This window comes from Symphalangus syndactylus, chromosome 4 (genome assembly GCF_028878055.3).
Source record: "Symphalangus syndactylus isolate Jambi chromosome 4, NHGRI_mSymSyn1-v2.1_pri, whole genome shotgun sequence".
Classification (NCBI taxonomy): Eukaryota; Metazoa; Chordata; class Mammalia; order Primates; family Hylobatidae; genus Symphalangus; species Symphalangus syndactylus.
The window spans coordinates 82,936,090-82,959,159 of NC_072426.2; the positions used below are offsets into that span (position 1 = coordinate 82,936,090).

The 23,070-nt window shown below is 49.3% G+C and overlaps 2 protein-coding genes and 1 long non-coding RNA gene across 17 annotated transcripts in view; 1 reads left to right on the forward strand and 2 right to left on the reverse strand.

Annotated features, from left to right (window-relative positions):
* ALOX5 (arachidonate 5-lipoxygenase) overlaps positions 1-7,343 on the forward strand; it is a 76,870-nt gene extending 69,527 nt beyond the window's left edge. For 2 of the 5 annotated variants that reach the window (XM_055275284.1, XM_063638046.1), the window contains exons 8-14: positions 1,650-1,853; positions 2,567-2,653; positions 4,250-4,428; positions 4,628-4,749; positions 4,940-5,040; positions 5,345-5,515; positions 6,736-7,343. In XM_055275284.1, the coding sequence (XP_055131259.1) occupies positions 1,650-1,853; positions 2,567-2,653; positions 4,250-4,428; positions 4,628-4,749; positions 4,940-5,040; positions 5,345-5,515; positions 6,736-6,915 (1,044 nt within the window). In that variant the 3' untranslated portion in view covers positions 6,916-7,343. The remainder of the gene's footprint in view (positions 1-1,649; positions 1,854-2,566; positions 2,654-4,249; positions 4,429-4,627; positions 4,750-4,939; positions 5,041-5,344; positions 5,516-6,735) is intronic. The other 3 variants (XM_055275285.1, XM_055275286.1, XM_055275287.1) reach the window with 3 other exon arrangements.
* Positions 5,797-14,091, reverse strand: LOC129480869 (uncharacterized). The gene is made up of 3 exons (XR_008657173.1): positions 13,960-14,091; positions 13,764-13,860; positions 5,797-6,080 (listed from the first exon to the last, which is right to left on the reverse strand). It is a non-coding gene; the product is annotated as an uncharacterized lncRNA (long non-coding RNA).
* Positions 14,092-15,489: 1,398 nt separating this feature from the next.
* The window catches only part of MARCHF8 (membrane associated ring-CH-type finger 8), a 157,138-nt gene continuing 149,557 nt past the window's right edge, over positions 15,490-23,070 (reverse strand). For 10 of the 11 annotated variants that reach the window (XM_055275294.1, XM_055275300.2, XM_055275296.1 and 7 more), the window contains 3 exons: positions 22,410-22,590; positions 20,305-20,452; positions 15,490-19,727 (listed from right to left, as the gene is read on the reverse strand). In XM_055275294.1, coding sequence (XP_055131269.1) covers positions 19,423-19,727; positions 20,305-20,452; positions 22,410-22,590 — 634 coding nt within the window. In that variant the 3' untranslated portion in view covers positions 15,490-19,422. The remainder of the gene's footprint in view (positions 19,728-20,304; positions 20,453-22,409; positions 22,591-23,070) is intronic. The other variant, XM_063637436.1, reaches the window with a different exon arrangement.

The following is a 23,070-nucleotide window of genomic DNA, read 5'->3' on the forward strand; positions in this document are numbered from 1 at the left end:
GAAACTGTCTGATATTTAAAAGCAGCCAACTAATCTCAAGTATAAACAGACAGGCACGCCTAATGTGCACGTCACACTCTGCTCTCCCTCCTCCCTCCTCCTTCCTTGGTCCTCAGGGAGTGCTGAGGCTACTGGGGTCTGTCTCACCAGGGTGGAGCCACTGGCCACCAGGGCTCTGGAGCACTTGGGATTTGGCTCGTCCAAACCAACACCTGCCGCAAGTGCAAAGTTCACACCTGATTTTTAAGACTTAGAATAAGGAGGTGGGGAATGTGAAATATCTCATTTAATAGTTTTAGATTGGTTTCTTGTTGAAGTAATAATATTCTGGATATATTGGGTAAAATAAAATTATATTATTAACCTACATTTCACCTGTTTCCTTTTACTTTTATTAATATGGCTTCCTGAATATATACAATTCCATGTGTGGGGTAGCATTATATGTCTATTGGACAGCACTGTTTTCCAGGGAGAGACGCCCAAGGACCCCACCTTCCACAATACTTATAGCAAGTGACACAGCTGTGTGCTCTGGGACAGTTCTCCCTCCCCAGCCATGGCCACTGTGCTGCAGTGACACTGGTCTTTCCTAGCACCTAAAGTCTGGCCACGCCCCTTCCTGGCTGCTCTTGGCTACAGCCCTGCCACCCACCTCATTCTTTCTGTCAACCCCTCCACTACCCCATGTCTTCATCTAAAAATGGGCAATGCCAGCACCTGCTGCAGGCTCCAGTGAGAGCTCACTGTCAGGTGCTGAGGCTGTGCTGGGCTCTCAGTAAGGGGGCAACGCATGGGGCTGCTGGCGTGGAAGGACCTGGGACTGGGTGCCGGTGTGGGGGCGCGAAGGTGAGGCTGTGTACAGAGGCATCAGCAACCAGGTCACCACAAAGCTTGGGGATTTTATTTTCTGGCATTAAGAGCTGATTGAGGAGGCAGTTAACATGACGTGATTTGCATTTTGGAAAAGAAAAAAACTCACCTTGTCCCAGTGCGGAGTGGAAACTGGAAAGGGAAGACAGGTCCAGCCTCTGCTACAGAAGGCCCCTGGCCACAGGTGTGGGCTCCAGGCAGAGCTCAAGCTGCAGACCCTGATCTGGGAGGCTTAGTACCAGGAGGGCCCCAAGCCTTTAGACAGAAGGAGTTGACTTAGGGCAAGAAAAGAAGACAGGAGCACCAGGACAGACCCTGGGGAGCACCAGCATTTCAGGGAAGAGGAGAGGGAGGAAAGTATGGGAGACCAAGGAGAGGCAGTAGAAGAGGGAGCAGGGCAAGGAGGGAAGAGGGGGACAGGGATCCCCCCACTCTGCTGCTGGGCCTTCGGCCTGCCTGCTCCTTCCATGCTGCCAGCTCCTGAGGCTACTCCCACAGTAACTGTGAGCCGAGTGATCACTGTCCCCATATAACAGATGCTGAAGCCGGAGCTTAGAAAGCCCAGTGTGTCATCCAGAGTCATGCAGGTTGTAAGTAATATGGCTGGGACAGGCAATACCACCCCAGGGCCCTTTACACCCTCCAGGCTCTTCTGATTGCAAAGTCACTGTTAAAAAATTCAGATACTTCTGGAACTTCCCAAGAGGCAAAGTTCTCCAACAACTATAATCTGAAGTGAAATACAGCATTGTGTTTCCTTTCCCCCAATGTATCAGCTCAACCAAATCCCGGGAGACGAGAACCCTATTTTCCTCCCTTCGGATGCAAAATACGACTGGCTTTTGGCCAAAATCTGGGTGCGTTCCAGTGACTTCCACGTCCACCAGACCATCACCCACCTTCTGCGAACACATCTGGTGTCTGAGGTTTTTGGCATTGCGATGTACCGCCAGTTGCCTGCTGTGCACCCCATTTTCAAGGTACAGCTAGCTACTGCCCCATCTGCTATGGAAGGGCATCTGAGATGTGGAGTGGGAGGGATCGCTGACATCCCACAGGGGGACCTGTGGCTGGGAGTGGGTGGCAGAAAGGGAGCCCTGGAGAGATGTTCTCAGAGTCAGTATTGCCCCCAAAGGAAGAAAACAGCTAGGAGCCTGCTGTTCCCCAGGACATGCAGCCGGGGCATGGGCCTGACACAGGGGCCTCGCTGGCCAGCCAGTAGAGTTTGAAAAGGCAAATGAGGTCATGGTGATCCTCGGCTGATGCTGATGGCTGCCCCTGCCATCACTCTCCTTCCCTGTTCCTGAATCCTACCAGCATTGGCTGCTGGGGTGACTGCAAGCTAAAAGTACCCCTGTGTGCCTCAGTTTCCTCACCAGTAAAACAGGTCAAATAGTACAGCTGCCTTACAGAATGATGATCAGGATTAAGACAGTGAACTCAGGGAGCAAAGAGGTAAGCATTGTACAAGTGCTGGCCAGGACGCTGTGAATCATTATCGTGCTTAGTAAGCATCAGAGGGTTGCAGGCCTCCAGCACTTATTCAGCAGAAAGATCAGCACCCGGCCTTCACTTCCTCCCTGCACCCAGCATCATCCTATAAGGCAGGCCTGGGTGGGGGAGCTGCAGGTCCCTGGGGCACCAGGTCACCTGGCTGGGCCCCCTCTGAGGCCTCCTCCTCTCCCCTCCCCAGCTGCTGGTGGCACACGTGAGATTCACCATCGCAATCAACACCAAGGCCCGTGAGCAGCTCATCTGCGAGTGTGGCCTCTTTGACAAGGTGGGTGCCCTCCTACCCTACTTGTTGCCTGGAAGAGCCCAGCCCGGCTGCCATCACTCCCTGAGATCTAGACACCCTTTCAGGAGGCCTGGAAGGGTGAAGGCTGGAGTCTGCTCAGAGCACTGGCTCCAGCATCCTCCTGATGTCTCCAGCCCCTGCCACTCAGCCAGGAGCACTCCTCCAGGCGCACCACCAGGTCTTCCCTCTCGCTGATGGCTCCCGGTCCCCTCCTCCCACCCCTCCCCTCTCCCAGCCTCTGGGGCCTGGCTGTAGACTCCACTCTGGAACACACTCCTTATGGCCCCCTGACCTCCTACACACCAGGAACCTGTGTCTGCCTCTTAATCTGCTGCACCCCTGCCACCCTGACCTGGATCTCCCCAGCACTCTGCTTCCCGGGTCCCAACCCTCCCAACCCACTGTCTCCTGCATCGGGGACTCCAAGCCCTGCCCAGCCCTCGCATCCCTCAGGTAGCACCCCACTTCGCTTTGAGCCGCCTGTAGCCTTACCAAGCTTGGACTCTCACACGGGCCCTTGCCCCAACCTTCCTCCCTTCCCCAGCCCATTAGTGACCAGGCCAGATGACCACTGAAGTTGAGACACTGTTTGGGTTGCAAATGACAAAACCCAACTCAAACCAGCTGCAGCTGGACAAGACATGCCTTATCTCAAATACCTGGACACAATAGAGGGGCTGGGGCCTCAGCCACAAATGGATCCAGGGACTCAAGCAGTGCCCCAGGGTGCATGCACACTGGCTCCCTGTTTCTCTCTCTTTCACCTGTGTTGGCATCACACTCTCCTGCTGCAGACAGGCCCCCATGGGAGAGGGCACAGGAGCTCATCATAGTAGCTCCACCTCAGGTTCCCATGTGGCCATTATCTCCCAGCCGCATCCAAACAGAAAGTGCTGGGGGGCAGCTCTGGTTGGTCCTGCTTTGGCTGAATGCCCACCGTGGACCAATCTCTGGCACCCCAGCACCCAAGTCCTTCTTCAAAACTTCTATGGCACCGACAGCCCAGCCCCCTGGGTTTATTTGCATGTGTGTGTGTGCACGTGTACACACGTATGTGCCAGTGAGCTTGCGAGTGTGTCTGCATCACTCAGCAGACGGGATCGGGACCAGGATCCCTCCTTGTGGTTCTCTCCAGCCCTCACCTGAGCACACAACAGGCCCTCAACAGAGTTGCATGGGGCCTGGAAACTGGGGGTCACTGAGAGCAATGACTGAGGGTCCTGGGCTCAGCACTAGAGCAGACTTCACAGCCCAGGCCCGCTGGTGCTGGGGTCCCCCCCACGTCTGCCCACGCCTGCTGCCCTCCTGTGGCTGGGAGCGCACCCTTCCCTCCTGCACTCTGCAGCCCCACGGTTCTGTCCCTTGCATTGGATTGGGCGGGAGGCTCCTCCCTATCACCTCTCCACCCAGCTGCCCTTGTCATTCTCTGCATTAAACATCCCTCCCTCATCTCACAGGACAAGGGTTTGCCCCTCTGCCTGCTTGGCCTCCTCGCCTCCCCGGCACATTTCCTCAGGGTTGGGTCTGGACAGCTGTGGGAGGAGCCACCCGCTCAGGGCACTCTACCTCCCACTTCAGGCCAACGCCACAGGGGGCGGTGGGCACGTGCAGATGGTGCAGAGGGCCATGAAGGACCTGACCTACGCCTCCCTGTGCTTTCCCGAGGCCATCAAGGCCCGGGGCATGGAGAGCAAAGAGGACATCCCCTACTACTTCTACCGGGACGACGGGCTCCTGGTGTGGGAAGCCATCAAGACGTGAGCGCCCGCGGGGCGGTGGTCCTGGGGGAGGAGCCGGGACCCCTGCCTGACTGCCTGGGGCGGGCCTGGCCCCTCCGCGGCTAGCGCTGAATGGGGAAGGGGTGGGGGAGTCCCAGCGTCCGTGAGGGGGTTGCCGCCGGCCACCGCTCCGCAGACCTGGCTGGGTCGCCCACCCCGGCTGCGCCCCCTGAACCAGGTTCACGGCCGAGGTGGTGGACATCTACTACGAGAGCGACCAGGTGGTGGAGGAGGACCCGGAGCTGCAGGACTTCGTGAACGACGTCTACGTGTACGGCATGCGTGGTCGCAAGTCCTCAGGTAGGGCCTCCGGGACGTCTCCGGACAGGGCTCCCCCGCAGTCGGCAGCGCTGGCCCAGCCGCCACCCCTCCAGGGTGTCCTTCCCAGGGGGCCCTCCGGCCTAGGGGCAGGGAATCCGGGCACGGGGTGGGCGCCGGGCCCTGGGGTCCCCAGGGACTGGGTCTCAACCCGCTGGTGGTTCCGCCCTAGGCTTCCCCAAGTCGGTCAAGAGCCGGGAGCAGCTGTCGGAGTACCTGACCGTGGTGATCTTCACCGCCTCCGCCCAGCACGCCGCGGTCAACTTCGGCCAGGTAGGCGGGGCCGCCGGGCCTGCTGGGCAGGGCTCCCTCCCCAAGGCCGCTGCCTCCTCCCCCGCCCCGGTTCTGCATGCGTACCGCACGTGCCCGCCCCAGGCAGTCAGGCAGCTTCGGGGCCTGGCATGGGACTTGGAGGATGGATTCTGCCCGCTCAGCCAAGGGCGCTGGCCGCGGGGAAAGAGGATGGACGGACTGCAGGGCCCGCTGGAGTTGGGGGCACGGGGAGGACGGGGCCTCGGGCGCAACTGGCCAGCAGGGCTTCAGGGGTACCCACGCTCGCTGGCGGTCGTCTCCGCAGTACGACTGGTGCTCCTGGATCCCCAATGCGCCCCCAACCATGCGAGCCCCGCCGCCCACTGCCAAGGGCGTGGTGACCATTGAGCAGATCGTGGACACGCTGCCCGACCGCGGCCGCTCCTGCTGGCATCTGGGTGCAGTGTGGGCGCTGAGCCAGTTCCAGGAAAACGAGGTGAGGCTGGGCAGGGCGGGGCACAGCCCCAGGTCACCCCAGGTTAACCGATTCCTCAGCCTCGGGGCTTTGTGACCCGGGCCTCAAGGCTCACTTGGAGCAAAGGAATCCTGACTTCCAAGCTGGAAGGGCCCGGGAGGCTGCAGCCGCCACCAGGTCCCCCGGCCTGAGCCTGGACAGAGCTCAGGGTGGGCAGGGCAGGAGAGCACACAGCCCAGCCTCTGCTCACTGTCACCAGAGGGTCGTGTGTGATGCCCCCTCCCCCCAGCTATTGACAAAGCTCTTGCACATGTGTTTTACCCTGGTACTCCAGAGGGAATGACCAAGAGTTTCCTGGATTCCTTCCGGACACGTGCATCTCATTTAACCTAACAACCAAATCCGGTGTGTCTTGGCGGATGCACCCGCTTTGGGGTAGCTCAGTACTGCATAGAATTGCGGGACCAGTCCAACTGGCTCCAGACTGCTGGGCGTCTGAGTTGTTCCCGGCTAATGTGTTGGTCCTTCACTGGACATCCTTGTTTATGTGGCTTTGCACATGTGTTCAGTATGACTGCACACATTCCTAGCAGACAAATTCCTTGGTCAAAGAATATTGAGACTGAATTGCCCTCCACAAACTAAATTCAAAATCCCATTATCAATAGCCTATGTTTCTTGGACGTTTCCAGCTCAGAAGCTTTGTGATCTTAATCCAATACAGTATTTTTTTTAAATGATGTCTAGCTCTACCCCGCAGACATCTGTGTGAGCATGCAAATAAGCACAACACCTCAACAGGGCAGCCACCCCTTCAGGCTCCCTGGCCTACCTTCTGCCTTCCTGGGCTGGAGAGGCCAGTGCTGGCCCCAGCGCCCCTGATGGGAGGTGGGAGTGCTGCATAGGGGTGGCCAGAGAGAGCAGGATACCATGGCTGCAACCACCAGCACCCTCCAGCTTCATCTGCATCATCTTGTAACCACCTGGCAGCAGGCAGTTATTTTCCCACCTATCCATGAAGCCCCAGCTCTGGAGCCTTCCTTAGGGAAGCAGGTTGGAGGCGACGACACTTGCTTTCCCGAGGCCCTCTTGTCAGGCAGCAGAGGGTGAATATGGGGAGGTGAATAGATGCTCCCTTCTTCATCTCCGAAAGGGTGGTTGGCCCCTTGGGATGAGACAGGCCTGTCAGTTTACACAGGTAGTGGATTGACCTATGTGTGTGTCCATGTCTGGGCCCTCAGCTGTTCCTGGGCATGTACCCAGAAGAGCATTTTATCGAGAAGCCTGTGAAGGAAGCCATGGCCCGATTCCGCAAGAACCTCGAGGCCATTGTCAGCGTGATTGCTGAGCGCAACAAGAAGAAGCAGCTGCCGTATTACTACTTGTCCCCTGACCGGATTCCAAACAGTGTGGCCATCTGAGCACACTGCCAGTCTCACTGTGGGAAGGCCAGCTGCCCCAGCCAGCTGGACTCCAGCCTGCCTGGCAGGCTCTCTGGCCAGGCCTCTTGGCAGTCACATCTCTTCCTCCGAGGCCAGCACCTTTCCGTTTATTCTTTGATCTTTGGGGAACTGCATAGATTGATCAAAGTGTAAACACCATAGGGACCCATTCTACACAGAGCAGGACTGCACAGCGTCCTGTCCACACCCAGCTCAGCATTTCCACACCAAGCAGCAACAGCAAATCACGACCACTGATAGATGTCTGTTCTTGTTGGAGACATGGGATGATTATTTTGTTCTATTTGTGCTTAGTCCAATTCCTTGCACATAGTAGGTACCCAATTCAATTATTATTGAATGAATTAAGAATTGGTTGCCATAAAAATAAAGTGGTTCATTTAAAATGGGTCTTGTTCCATGTGCTATGTTCCAATCACCCCAAACAGCTCATTGCCATCTCCCACACCAAGAGAAAGAAAAAGTCATAGTTACCGCGATTTTATCAAGGCAAAAGCCTCCCCACCCAAGTCTGGATAGAAGGTGCTTTTTCCCTCAAGCAGTGTCTCCTCTCTTTGGAACACATCCCAAATGCCACCACTTCTGGGAAGGCATCCTCGGTTCCTGTCTCTCCCCCGGATTTGTCAGAACCTCTGTTGTTGCCCCCTCTGTGGTCTCTCCCTTGGGACAGGAGCCCCTGGAAGGACAGAAAACCCACTTTATTTATGTCTGTGCCCTAGGGCTGGCATAAGGCACCAGCACTCAGCTGTTCCCTCTTTTTCCTCCTGGAAGGGTACCTAGCTAATGGATATTAGGCATTGTCTTGCGAGCTGGGGGTTTATTTTTTCCTGAGGCAGCATTCTTAACATGACATAAAAAATAAAAATGGGCTGGGCATGGTGGCTCACGCCTGTAATCCCAGCACTTTGGGAGGCCAAGGTGGGTGGATCATTTGAGGTCAAAATTTGAGACCAGCCTGGCCAACATGGTGAAACCCCATCTCTACTGAAAATACAAAAATTAGCCGGGCATGGTAGCAGGTACCTGTAATCCCAGCTACTCAGGAGGCTGAGGCAGAAAAATTGCATGAACCTGGGAGACAGAGGTTGCAGAGAGTGGATATCACACTGCTGCACTCCAACCTGGGCAATAGAGCGAGACTCTGTCTCAAATAGTTAATAAATAAATAAATAAAATAAAATAAATAAAAATGCATTCTCTTTCCCCAGGCCCAAGTAGCAGAGCCCGCTGTGAGCCTGGGCATGGTGACCCATTCTCCCCACGCTCACATGCCCAACTCCCAGCCCTCCAGCCCCTGGCTCCGGAATCATGTCATCAGGGTCTCCCATGTCTCTGGAAGGTGCTTCCAGTGTGGCAGGCCAGCAGCTCAGTGTCTGAGTAAAGGCTTCTACAGGGCCAGCATGGCACAGGGGGGAGGTGTGCATGCGTTCCTGAAGCCACAAGGCCTTCTGAGGAGATCTGACTATTGGGGTGGGTACTAGAGACTGAGATCCAGCCCCTTAATGCTCCAGACTCCCTGCCATCCCTCGGAGAATTGCTCACCACACTTATGAATGATCTTCGGGACAGGTGACATAAACATATAGCCATGGTAGAGGCATTCAGCTCCATGCCACTGTGAGAATGAACATACCAACTTTTAGGCAACAAGGCCATGTAGTCAAGGAGAGAGGAGAAACGAATAGGAGTGGGCAGGGGTGGTGAAGCACGTCTGACATGAGCAAAAGAGAGAGAGACGGATTGGGTTGGAAGGGCTTCAGATGGCAGAGCACCTCTGAAAAAGTCTCACATCAGCTAATGAAGAGTCCTCAAAGTCACCATTACAGAAATATTACATCTGGCAGAAATGACAGCAGTAGTTTGGCATGAACCCCACAGTGGATCCAAACGTGTGGCAGCTGAGATGGTCAGTCAATTATGTTCTCTGCAGCTGGTCCTTCTGGTTCCCTGGGGCAGGGTATCTGAGTAGCACAGCTCCACTGCTACCACAGGAGAGGGAGAATCCCAAATTCTGTGCATAGACTCTGTCTAAACCTCTGGATGACCCCTAAGACACGTGTACATAAGGCAAACTGCAAACAGCCCAATTTAGGATAAAACAGCCTGTCTTACTCTGTTTGTGCTGCTATAATAAAATACCTCAGACTGGGTCATTTATACAGAACAGAAATTGATTCCTCACAGTTCTGGAGGCTGGAAGTCTAAGATGAGGCACTGGCAGTTTCAGTGTCTGGTAAGGGAGGGATCAGTGTCTGCTCCCATGAGGGTGCCCTCTGTGCTGTGCCCTCACCCAGCAGAAGGGCAAAAAAGGGCAAACATTCTCAAAAGCCTCTTTTATAAGGACATCAATCCATTCATGAGAGCAGAACCCTCATGAATTAATCATTTCCCAAAAGGCCCCTCCTCCTAATGTCATCACCTTGGGGTTTAAGTTCCAACATATGATTTTTGGAAGGACACATACATTCAAATCATAGCACAACCAAACTGATATTTGAACTTTCAAATAGTTTGCAGTTTGAGATCAACTAAGTTAATTGCTTGCTTGAATAAAATCTCACAGCCAGGCACAATGGCTCACGCCTGTAATTCCAGCACTTCGGGAGGCCAAGGTGGGCAGATCACTTGAGGTCAGGAGTTCGAGATCAGCCTGACCAACATGGTGAAACACCATCTCTACTAAAAATACAAAAATTAGCCAGGCGCTCAGGCGTGGTGGCTCACGCCTGTAATCCCAGCACTTTGGGAGGCCGAGGCAGGTGGATCACAAGGTCAAGAGATTGAGACCATCCTGGCCAACATGGTGAAACCCTGTCTCTACTAAAAATGCAAAAATTAGCTGGTGACTACTTGGGAAGCTGAGGCAGGAGAATTGCTTGAGCCGAGATCGTGCCATAGCACTCCAGCCTGGTGGACAAGAGCGAAACTTCGTCTCAAAAAAAAAAAAAAAAAAAATTTCTGGATTGGGATAATGTTCTATATTTGGATAAGGGTTTAGGTTACCTAGACAGATACATTTATCAAAAGTCATCAAATGATACACTTCAGATGTACGCATTTCACTGTATGTAAATATTACCCCAAAGTCAACAAGAACCATGAGCGAATACTGAATTCTAGTGAATGACATGCATACTGAAACTTTTGTAGTGAAGTATAATTATGGCTGCAGTTGACTGAAATACATAAAAACCTAAGTTGATGGGTGAATACAGTGATTAATAGATGGAAATCTGTGGTAAAGCATACAGAGAAAAATGTTAATTGTAGATTCTAGGGTTTATATATATTCTTACTATATAATTAAATGTTTTTATGTTTAAAAATTTTTATAATGTTGAAAAACCATGAAATCCTACCTAATGCAGTAAGACAAGAAAAGGAGATAAAAGGTATACGTAATGGGAAGTAAGAAATAAAACCGTCTTTGTTAGCAGATGACATGCTCATATACGTATAAAATCCAAAAGAATGGATAAAGAAACTCCTGGAACTAATAAGTGGTTACAGTAAGGTTGTAGAATACAAGGTTAATATACAAAAGTCAATCACTCTCTTATTCACCAGTAATGAACAAGTGGAAATTGATATTCAAAACAAAATACTATTTACATTAACACTCCAAAAATAGATACTTAGGTTTAAATTTAATACATACAAGATCTTTATGAGGAAAACTGCAACCCTGATGACAGAAATCAAAGAGAAACTAAAGAAATAGACATAAGTAAATATTCCCCAGAAAGACTCAATATTATCAAGATGTCAGTTCTCCAAAACTTGACCTATAGATTTAATGCAATCCTAATCAAAATCTCAGCAAGTTATGTTGTGGATATTGACAAACTTATTCTAAAGTTTAGATAGGGAAGCAAAAGACCCAGAACAACTAACACAACAATATAGTAGGAAAACAACAAATTTGGAAAATGGACACTACCCAACTCCAAGACTAACTATAAAGCTACAGTAATCAAGATAGTGCCGTATTGGTGAAAGAAGAGACAAATAGATCAATGGAACAGAATAGACAGTGTAAGAAATAGACCTTCATAAATACAGTCAACTGATCTTTGACAAAGTAGCATAGACACTACAACGGAGCAAAGATTGTCTTTTCAACAAACGGTGCAGGAACAACTGGATATCCACATGCAAAAACAAACAAGCATGAATCTAGATACAGACCTTATGCTCTTCACAAAAATTAACTCAAAATGGATTACAGATCTAAATGTAAAATTCAAAACTGTAAAACTCCCATAACATAGGATAAAACCTAGATGACCTAGGTATGGCTATGACTTTTTAGACATAACACCAAAGCCATGGTCCATGAAAGAAATAATTGGTAAGTTGGACTTAATTAAAATTAAAACCTTCTGCTCTGCAAAAGACCACACTAGGATAGGGAGAAAATATTTGCAAAGACACATCTGATAAAGGATGGTTACTTAAAATATACAAAGCCTGCTTAAATTTAACAGTAAGGAAACAATCTGATTGAAAAATGGGCCAAAGACTTTAACAAACAAAAGAAGATATACAAATGGCAAGTAAGTATGTGAAAAGAAGCTGCACAGCTGGGGGGTGTGGTGGCTCATGCCTTTAATCCCAGCACTTTGGGAGGTCAAGGCAGGCAGATCACCTGAGGTCAAGAGTTCGAGACCAGCCTGTCCAACATGGAAAAACCCGTCTCTACTAAAAATATAAAATTAGCCAGGCATGGTGGTGCATGCCTGTCATCACAGCTACTCGGGAGGCTAAGGCAGGAGAATCACTTGAACCCGGAAGGTGGAGGTTGCAGTGAGCCAAGATCGTGCCATTGCACTCCAGCCTGGGCAACAAGAGTAAAACTCTGTCTCAAGAAAAAAAAAAAAAAGCTGCACATTATATGTTATCAGGGAAATGCAAATTTAGAACAATAACGCAATAACAAGATACCACTACATACATATTAGAATGGCCAAAATTGAGAACACTGACATCACCAAATATGGAGGAGGATGTGGAGCAACAGGAACTAGAGAGAATGCAAAATGGTACAGCCACTTAGGAAGACAGCTTGGCAGTTTCTTACAAAACTAAATATACTCTTATCACACAATCCAGCAATCACACTCTTTGGTATTTACTTACATCCCCACAAAAACCCTCATGTGGATGTCTAGAGCAGCTTTGTTCATAATTGTCAAAACTTGGAAGCAACCAAAGATGCCCTTCGGTAGGTGACTAAATAAATAATATCCAGACAATGGAAATATTATTCAGTACTAAAGAGAAATGAGCTATCAAGCCATGAAAAGGTGTGGAAAAAACTGAAGTGTGTATCACTAAAATAAGTCAATCTGAAAAGGGTGCATATTACAAGATTCCAAAGATACGACATTGCAGAAAAGGCAAAACTGTGGAGACAGGAAAAAGATTGCCAGGGGCTAGGGCAGTCAGAGGGATGAATAGGCAGGGCACAGAGGATTTTCAGGGCAGTAACACTACTCTGTATGACACTATAATGTTGGATACATGGCCAGATCCACAGAATGTAGAACACCAAGAGTGAACCTTGAACTATGGACTTTGGGTGATGAGGATGAGTCAGTGTAGGCTCATGGATTGTAATAAATGCACCACTGTCGGGGGGATATTGATAACTGGGGGGCTGTACATGTGTAGGGACAGAAGTAAATGGGAAATCTCTGTACTTTTGTTACCAGTGGAGGGTGTACCGCATTTTAAACAAAAAATTGGACAAAACGCACACAGCAAGGAAAGAATGAAGCAACAAAAGCAGAGATTTATTGAAAACGAAAGTACACTCCACAGGATGGGAGCAGGCCTAAGCAAGTGGCTCAAGGGCCTGAATACAGATTTTTCTGGGGTTTAAATACTCTCTAGAGGTTTCCATTGGTTACTTGGTGTATACCTTATGCAAATGAAGAGGATGAAGTGAGGTTACAAAGTTATTTACTTGGTGTAAAAAATTAGGGTTTTTCCCTTTTATTTAGTTGTAGGAAGCCCTTAGGTTACCTGCCTCCAGACCCTATTCTCCTGCCTCATTTTCTTCCTAATTTTGCTGTGAATCTAAAATTGCTCTAAAAAATTAAATCTTTTAAACAAGAAAATAAACTTATAAGTTGCAAATATGTGTCACTTACATAAAAACAAAGAGTTAGTGTCCCTACATCAGGAAAAAAACACCTATAATTCAATGTAAAAATGCGAAAAAGCCAAGAGAAATGGCCAAGCCATGGAAATTCACAGAAGTAGAAATAGGCAGTAAATAAACAATACTCAATTTCATTTATCTGAGAAATGGAGAGCAAAACTTCAGTGACATACAAAGGAGTGACAATCATTTTAGGAACAATTTTAAAAATAACACTTGTGATGTGGCTCAGGAAAGATTCATATTCTCACTGTAGGAAGAAGGTAAGTGAATCATTTTAGAGGTCAGTTTTGCAACTTAGAAGATCAAATGCATCTACCCTTTTTCTGCTTCTAGAAATGTATCTTCATAAGTGCCCCTCCCTCCCTCACACACCCCCAAGTGTACAAAAATAAATGACATGGATGTGGACTGCAGCCTGGTTTCTAATACCAAAAATTAGTAAACAACCTAAAACTCTATATCCATGAGGATTTAAAGAAATCCTGCATGAGTTAGAAAGAATAAGGTAGATGCCTGTGTTCTAACATAGAAAATAACAAACTGGTTGTTAGATGAAAAAAGCAAGCTGCAAAGTGATGTAATGTGTAAATGCAGTAAGCAAAATACATCATATATCTAGTACTTTCTATATATTTACCTATATGAGCGTGATGCCTCCAACTGCATAGCTGTGGCTCGGGGAGCAGGACCTTGTAACAGAGCCTCTGCCCCTGACTGTCCCGAGGGGCCTTTCCCTGGGAAAGGAACCAGGTTTGATTTTCAATCTCTTTTGTTATCACCATGCTGACAGCTTTGCTTGTCATATGCCTTTCCCTCCGCTGTACTGATTTTACCTTACAGAAGCTCTCCTTAGTGCTTCATCAGACACTCCCTCTTTTCCAAAGAAAAGCCAGCCGCATTCCCTGGTCATCTGGTTGAGCTCGAGGTGAGCCCCAGGGATCATGTGCCTCCCACCAGGCTGACACCCCAGTGGTGAGGAGTTGCCTCTTTGCTTTTTCGAGGCCAAGCAACTCAGAGGTGTGGCAGGATTGCAGGTCACGGTGGCACTTCCAAGGCCCTGGAGAGTGACTCAACGCCTCTGTTATCAAGATGTCACACAGGCTGTGCACCAACTCTAGGGACACCCTTCAAATTGACAGAGTTGGCAAGCTTTTCCTATAAAGGGGCACACGGTAAATACTGTAGGCTTTGTAGGCCATACAATCTGTCCCAACGATTCAACTTTGCCCACTGTAGCAGTTAATCAACCGTAAACACATTAAGTGAATGCGCATTGCTGTTTTCTAATAGTTTATTGACAAAAACAGAAAGCTGCTTTTGAGCAGTTTGCTACCCCGACAGAGACTGTGGGGAGTCCCTGGTGGCAGCGAACTACAGGCAGCCAGTACCCCATCAGTGTGGCTGGTTCCATCCTCTCAAGCCTGCCTGCACCCAGACCCTGTCGGGTGTGTCTTCAGAAAAACTCCCCAAAAGCACAGTGGCTCCCCGAGAGCCACCACCCTCACCTTCTTACAGGGGCAGGTTCCTCTTCCAGTTCCACCCTCCTCAGCATGGAGCTCAGGGGCCATCCCCACCTCCTCTTGGCCACAAGCACAGACCTTCCTACACAGGCTCAGCAGCTCTGCAGGCCTGTCCCCCACCTGGAGCCACAGGCCTGGGGAGAGCTGTGACCATGGCTCTGCAAAGCAGCCTTGTGCCTAGCTCCCAAGTCAGCTGCCAGCCCAGAATGGAAGAATTCTGTGGATCACCTCTGAGGCAGCAGCACGTCTGGGCAAGCCTGCCTTCCCACCCCCCTCACCTCCTGCAACTCCTGACCCTGGCCACGCATGTGGTAGGGAAGCTGCAACCAGGCCTCAGCACTCCCAGCCCTGGGGGCGGTTTGCTGTCTGAGGATCGTGGCACTGCCTTCCCTCAGAGGCCTTGCCAGAGCCAGGGGATGCAGCGTGGCAGAGCTGTCACTGGCAACCCTGCTGGTCTCCCTGGTGCTTTCTCAGCTGGTCTGTGGGTCAGGACAAATTTCTATGGATAAGGCTGGATCACAATCAAGTGCTCCATGGTCATGCAACGACACAGACTTGAGTCTGCCTTCCCTCAGGGTGGTGAGCCCAGGTAGGATCTGGATGTTTGAAGCAAACACACCTATGAGAAATGCCTGTTTTCACTCCCATCCCACACACTCATCCAGACACTGCCAGCCCACCCCTGACACGTGTCTGAGGGAGGCTGAGGAAAACAGACACCTCCAGGAGCCGCATATTATTTCCTGATGTGTAAGCCAGACAACCCTGGAAAGGGGGTCAGGGAACCGGAGTGCCTGCCAATGTCCCCAGCCTCCCTGCAGGAAAACACTCTCATGGCAAAACTCCTTTTTAAAGAAAGGTTTTATTGCTGCAATTAGACATCCCAGTGTATAGCACAAACCCCCCTGTACAGATAATTATTCAAGTGGTAATACTGAGAAACAGTGAACATACACAAAAGAATACAAAACTAGACATTTAGATCACTAGAAACTTTCTAAGGTAAGGAAAATTTCAAATGTGAAGTGCCTTTTAGAAACTACACCACACATGCCAGTGTAAATTTGGTTTAACAATCAATTTCTATAAACATTGCATCTCACTGTGCATTGATCAACTGCACAACTTCAACAATTACTTCCAAGACAAAGATGAATGCTTTTATTTCCCTATGTTTTGGTCTTTCCTTGGGCTAGAGATGGAAGCTGCATGTTTTAAACCAGATTCAAAAGGGAAAGTACTGGCTGGGCGCGGTGGCTCACGCTTGTAATCCCAGCACTTTGGGAGGCCGAGGCGGGCGGATCATGAGGTCAGGAGATTGAGACCACGGTGAAACCCCGTTTCTACTAAAAATACAAAAAAATTAGCCGGGCGTGGTGGTGGGTGCCTGTAGTCCCAGCTAGGCGGAGAGGCTGAGGCAGGACAATGGCGTGAACCCGGGAGGCAGAGCTTGCAGTGAGCCGAGATTGCGCCACTGCACTTCAGCCTGGGCGACAGAGTGAGACTCCGTCTCAAAAAAAAAAAAAAAAAAAAGGGAAAGTACTTCAATTGTGTATTTTTCTCCAACCACATCCAGAGCCTCGTGGATCTCACCCGGTTGGTCCCAGCCCTTCTCCAACCCTGAAGCCCACAGCAGGGGTGCAGAGGCAGCCCCAGATCGTGCAGACATCACCCGAGGCTCCCAAGCTGGCCCAGCTGCCTGAGGCCTGCATGCCTGTGGCCAGGTAGGACACATGTGCAGGTTTGAAAACTAGGCCTACAAGACTGAAGAGTGGACTGAAGCAAAAAGGGGAAAAACATTAGAAGCCTAGAGTAGGAAGAGACCTTTTATAGAGTTTTCAGGAAATTCTCACAACAAACTTGGCACAAAGACCAAATTGCTGAGGCCAGAAGCCTGCTTATGGTACTGTGACTTATGGGGAGTAGAGGCCAAATCAGAGAGGGCTGGCTGGTGATACCCCAGACCACTTACCTCTTCCCCTTCCCTGGCCTACAAGTACCAGGCCTCCTGGCCCTGAGACCTCATTCTGGGTTTCTATATGGGTCAACCAAATGCCATCCTTTCACTAAAGCCAGGTGCAAAATGGGGGGCAGGGGGGAAGCTGAGGAGTACACAGCACCCAAAAGAACCGAGAGAGCAGGTTTTCCAAGGCTACAGGAACACTGGCAGAGCTGGTGGCCACACCAGATGGGAGTACCACATCCCCACCAGGCTTCATGCTTCACTGCTAGATGCAGGAGGCTAGAAGGGTCTGATGAATCAGGAGCTGAACTAGAACCTTCAAGAAAAGAAAAGGCAAGGGGGTGGCTCTGTGCCCCGCCAGGAAAGAAGAATGTGTGTGGATTGTCCACAGTGAGGCCAGAAATGATGAGTTGGTGTTAGGCAGAAATGAAGGGAGAGGACTTCCCATGATAATCTGGTTGGGCATGGGAGTGATACAGGGCTCAGTTATCAAGGCACCTTTGCCACAGTGGGGTGCCAGCTACACTGGGTGCGCTGCCCAGGGGCTGTCCCTACCTAAGCACTTTCTTGTCTACAGGAAGTCTTGGTGTTTTCAAGTTCAGCATAAGGGGTTCCATATGTGAAGTGGGGATTCACACTTAGAAAATCTATCCTGGTCTTCACCTGAAACACTCATCTACTGCTGGGTGGCAGGAACAAGTATACAAAACCAAGGGCCTTGCCTGGGCAGTTCCTAAGGGACACTGGCAGGGCTGACCTGGAATTCAGCTCCCCTGAAGGGACAGTCTGTGGTTGCCTGGGGTCCCCAGGCTGAGAAGGGGTACGGGTAATTGCACTTCGGGGAACAGTGAACACAGGCACGGGCTGGATGTGCCCTGGGAGAGAGAAAGGGGAGGCTGACCAGGAGCTGGCTATGGCTGGACAGTGCGTGCCTGGCCAGAGGAAGGCCACAGCAGAGCCACTCCACAGACTAAGACCTGTGTTGCCAAAGAATCAGACACTGGCTTGGAGGAGACAGGAGGACAAAGCCTGCTGCTCTTAAGCCTACACCGTAGCTTAGAGATCCTTCAGCCTCCTGGCCTTCAAAACAAACTCCAGGGCTTCCACTCTGAAAGGCAAAGAAATCACCTTGTGTTTGCTTCATACCCTTAGCTGGACGAATGAAACGCCTAAGGCCCAGAAAGACTGAGGGCAGGACCCCCAGCATCTCCCATCTCCTCCCTGCAGGCTGGGTGAGAGAATGGCCTGGAAAGGAAGCATCTGCGCTACTTACATTGTGTTTCAGGCCCCCCAGCAACTTTCCCGGAGGTAACTATTTGCCTGGAAAACTAGGAAACTGGGTTTTAAAAACAGAATTTTAAACAGACTTTTTAGAGGGACAAGGCCATTTCATGGTAGTGATTTTGGTTTTGTTTTATGAAAATGGTACAGGTGGTAATCCCTGATGACAGAATGGACTGAGAGTGGGGCCAAGGATCCCGAAGGATCCTGTCTGTTCAGTCCGGTTAAGGCGACAGCTGGGCGGGCATGTGGCCGGGGAGCAGTGGCACAGCGGACCCTGGCAGTTTGCTCACACCTGGCCCTCGTCCCAGAGCCAGCCCGCCTGCCTCTTGGCCCTGGCAGTGACTCCACAGAACTTCCCCGAGCAGAAGCCTCACGGTGGGCCAGCACCCATCTTGCATGCAAGGGAGAACCTGCATGCAGTGCACACACCCTGGCCAGGGTGGCACATGGCTGCTCTTTCAATGTGAAGCCAGCACCAACTGCAGAGATTTAACTATAAAGGAATATTTTTTAAATATTCAGTTTTGTTGCCATTACTCACTTCCTTTCCTTCCATTTCTATCTCAGAAACTGTTCTTTTTCAGGGTTGACAAAAAAGAAATGTACGGGGCAGGTCTATGAAATAACACCTTGTCATAAAACAGGCTCAAAAGCATAGGAATCATGCTTTAATTGCCATTTAGCATCCATTAATTCCCATGAGATCTGTGATTAAAAAAAAAAAAAAAAAGCCTCTGGCCTGCTTGTCCTGTCTTAAAGTCATGAGTCTGTTTTATCAACAGAACGAATGCCACGCTTCTTAGCATATATAAGGCAAAATGGGTTTTTGATCTCTCATGATGTAAAGGAGATACAAAGGTAAGGAAGGGAAGATTTCTAAGTGAGACTTTTTTTGAGTGTCAATCCCACTGGACACACATATTACAAAATAAAGATTTTCTTCTGTAAAGTGCTGTTTGCTCAGTGAATCATGCGCCACCACAGAGCACCATGGCCCCACCTGCTCAAGAGCATGGAGGAGGCAGCATCGGCAGAGGGCGGGCAGGAGTCTGTGTTTGGGGGTCTGTTTCAATACCATCTCCTGGGGTTCGCCATGGTGCAGAGGGAATCCTCTCATCATGGCTAGACATTCCCCAGTGCTCTGCTCCAGGCTGGGGACCGCTGCAAGGTGGAGGCGGCTGGGTATCAGGGCCTGGGCACCGCTGCTCCTCCTCTTCCCTTGGGATTGGCATTTTATTCTCTCATTCAGCTCAAGACCATGGGCAGGAACTCTGCTGGCTCTCCATGATGTCATCATGGGGTCTTCCACTTTCCCACAGAGCTGCCAGGCAGAGGCAGGACCCAGGCATGTCCGGCCCACAGGAGGGTTTTCTAGGAGACTAAGGAGGGGTTAGAAAAAGAGAAGCCACTATAAATAGTCACCTGTCCAGTCTATGCTATTAAAGGACATAAGAAAGGTATACAACTGGCAGTAAACAATTTCCTTCAGCTCTTCATGGATGTCCAGGAAAATGACAACCCGCACACAATCAGACGTGAATGATTTCTGCTCCAGTGTCTTCACGCTCTGTGCAACAAGAAGAGTTTGTGTCGGAATGAGAGATTCCACGTCCATGTTTATTTTCAAAGTTGGGCTCTGTTAGTGGAGATTTTTCAAAAATATTCTTTTTGCTTGTTTCTGGACAGTTTTGAACATAGATCACTCTATTATAGGCCTTGAGTCTCTTCCACAATTGCACATACACTTTACACTGAACATACATAAAAAGAAGTCCTCCGGTGAAGCCGATGGCCACAACCACCAATTTAGTCCAAAAAGGCCATTCTAGGATTCCTGGAAGGGAAAAACTCAGCCTATTAGATTTTATTTAAGATCTGAAGTAAAGAAAAACACAACTTCTGAACTTCCCATAATCAATTGATTCTTTGTTGTTGTTGTTTTTTAAGAGATGGAGTCTTGCTATGTTGTCCAGGCTGGAGTGCAGTGGCTATTCACAGGTGTGATCATGGCACACTACAGCCTTGAACTCCTGGGCCTCAGCAATCCTCCATCCCTCAGCCTCCTAAGTATCTGGAGACTACAAGCCTGCACAACTGACCAATGGATTCACAACTCATCCAATGTTGCTTAGTCAAAGAAGAGTGGAAGACAGTGTCCAGCTACTTCCTGCTTTTACAGGACGTAGTTTGCGGAGATTCTCATGCTCCGGAATATGAACTCTCCTGACTGGGTTTCAAAAACTACCACCACAGCAAAAGAAACGCCAAAAAGGAGGCTAGTGCCTCCTAACTGACGTCCCTCCTCCAGAAACCCAGACATTTTCGGTTAACTGGAAAATCCTCTGACCCCAGGACTCCTGTGAGCTATCCCGGCCCCCATGCTGAGCTTGCTCTTCAGCCTGAGAACTCACCTGTTGCCTGCCCCTGCTTGATCTCCTCGGCGGTACGGTCAATGAGCACATACAAGGACCAGACCACACATGTGATGGCAATGACGTGGAATGTCACTGAGCACATGATCTTCCTGCGCTCGCTGGACGTCATCTGCAACTTCTCCCACTAGAAAGACAACACAGAGTGTGAGGCTCAGGCTTCTGGGGAAGGGCTCTGGTGCGGTGAGAGCATTGTAGGTAGGTAAGATTGGCTTTCCGCCCCACTTCTCCCTTCCCAAACTAGATGCATTCCCCCAAGTACCGTTCTCCTAAAACCACTTGGCTTCAACCAGGTACCAGGTGCAGCCAACTTTCTATGCAATGAAAAGAAGCCAGGATCAAGATGAATGCTGAACTACCATCAAAAATCCCCTTGTCTGCTTATTCTTGCAAGCAGACATAAGATGGCCTGATAAAGAATTCTATGATCTCAGTCCTAATGAAAACAGTATGTTCACCCAGGACCCAGGTGCTACGTTTTAAGTCTCCCTGATGTGCTGACTGGCATGGACGAGCGGAAGAAGAGGGTTGATGATGCCACAACACACTAGCAGATGGGTCACACTAATTGTGAAAGTGAATGGCAGAAGACGCTCACTCTTTGGTCCTTGCTACTTTGGCTCGAAGCAACAGCTCAAAATCGACGCTAAGAGTTCCTGGTACAAGCAGACTCTGCTAGTCCCATTTCCTCTAGGAGCTCATTAATTTACTCCAAATAGCCAGACTTTCTTTTTCATTTACTGGTTTCCGAATCAGGAGAAAACACATAGAGAGAAAGAACAATGTGTAAACACTCTGCACATATCCTTTAACAACCCTAGTCACAGCCTCTTTCCAGATGGGTCTATGCAGGGTAGTTGAAAACAGAGCCTCAAGGACTTCCCATATTGAGAGATTAGCATAGAGTAGGCACCCAATATATTACAAGGCTTCTACTGGGCAAAACATTTTTTTAAGCTGTTTGCACAAGCCTTCTCTAACATCTGGTTGTTTTCTGCTGGGATTTTATATACTAGCAAGTTCCCTGGTCTTCCTACCTACAATACAGTCAGTGCCTCAGTGCCCCATGCTCCCTGCTACTTCCTACAACACACGTAGCTTGACACCCTGTCAATGCTCACCTTCACCTTTCTAGGGTATGCTTTACTCCACAGATAGCCTGACCTCTCTAAACTCCTTTCACTCTGCCTCCAAATCCTAGTGATCCTTCAAGAACTGCTCTAAAACCCAAACACCCTTATGAGGCTACCATCGCTCCACTTCCCCAGCACTCTAGCCCATAATGAGCATTTCCTTTTCTGAATGACTGATATGCTCTACTAGCGCATCATTTAGCATTTAATTGGCTAGTATTTGATTATGTGACTTATCTTGCAATTTATAATATTAACGTTCTGAGATAGGAACAGTCTTCTATTCTTCCAGACAAAACCTTTTGTGCTGGGCATCTAGAGAGATATATGAAACAGTCAACATTTAAACAGGAAGCCAGTGCAGTGGACAAAGCTCCTCTCAGAGGGAGCAGCGACATGGGCCTCCAGACAGCTGTGTGTCATGCAACGCCTGTGGGTCCTTTCTGAAGACAGTTGCACATCACGCAACGTTTGTGCTTCCTTTCTTTTTCCTATCCACCTACTCACGCTCCCATCCAGCAAATACTTATTATGGGTGTATACAAATAAATTTACTGTGTGCTACACTGTGCTGGGTGCTGGGGAGATACTAATCTCCAACAGACAGTCCTAATCAGAGAAGCAGGACGTCAACAGTTAATATGTATAAAATTAGGTGCTAAGGTATGTCACAGTCTGTAGTCAAAGGCCAGATGACTGACACCGACAAGCAAGCAGTCTTACTTTGAAGGGAAAAGAAGGATTATGAATGGTCAGAAAGAGCTTCTTCCTGAGAAGAGGGACTTGAAAATCAGCACCAGAAACAACAATCTCTACAACGCAAACGTAAGCACCAGCCCCAGCTTTTTAAGGAAATGAACGCAGGCAAGCCATGACCTCGTGATCTGAGACACCAGCTTTCTGGGGGTCACTGGTTTCAGGAAGGATGAAGCATCCCTTCCTCCCACGTACTTTTCTCAGCGGCTTCAGCTTGGTCTCCATGATGAACTCATACTTGCAGAGCTCGCAGCAGCGTGTGTCGGAGCTCTTGATCCACTGCTGCAGGCAGGCCTGGTGCACGAAGTGGAGGCTTCCTGTGCAGTGGCAGGGGGTGATCAGGGGGCTCTCATCATCTCCTTCACAGTGGCAGATCCTATGGTGGAAGGAAAACCCGTCATTCCAAGTAGAGTCCCATGACAGGGAAGCTGACACTTCAGTGGCAGGTCAATCCCCACAAAGGAAACTCAGAAACGAACATCACAGAAGTGACTATGGGCACAAAAACATACAAACACAAATGAAAACAATCACTACAAATTAAAAATGTCTAGCTTACCGCACCAACATGGAAAGTCTGGAGGGCATTTGGCAACAGAAAGGAAAAAATGATGTAAGAAATGACAAAGCCGTCATTTTTTGGTAAGACATAAGAACTTCACTGAAAGATGAATTTAAAGCAACATGGAATCATTTTCCAGAACATAAGATGGTAAAATAATTAGAGGGAAAATTTCTATGTAAAACAAAACCAGCATTCCAACTTCCAAAAATACCAGTGACCTTAAATGATATTTGCTTTTTAGTTATAATCACTGACTTTACCTTCGTACCCCACAACTACACATTTCTGTCG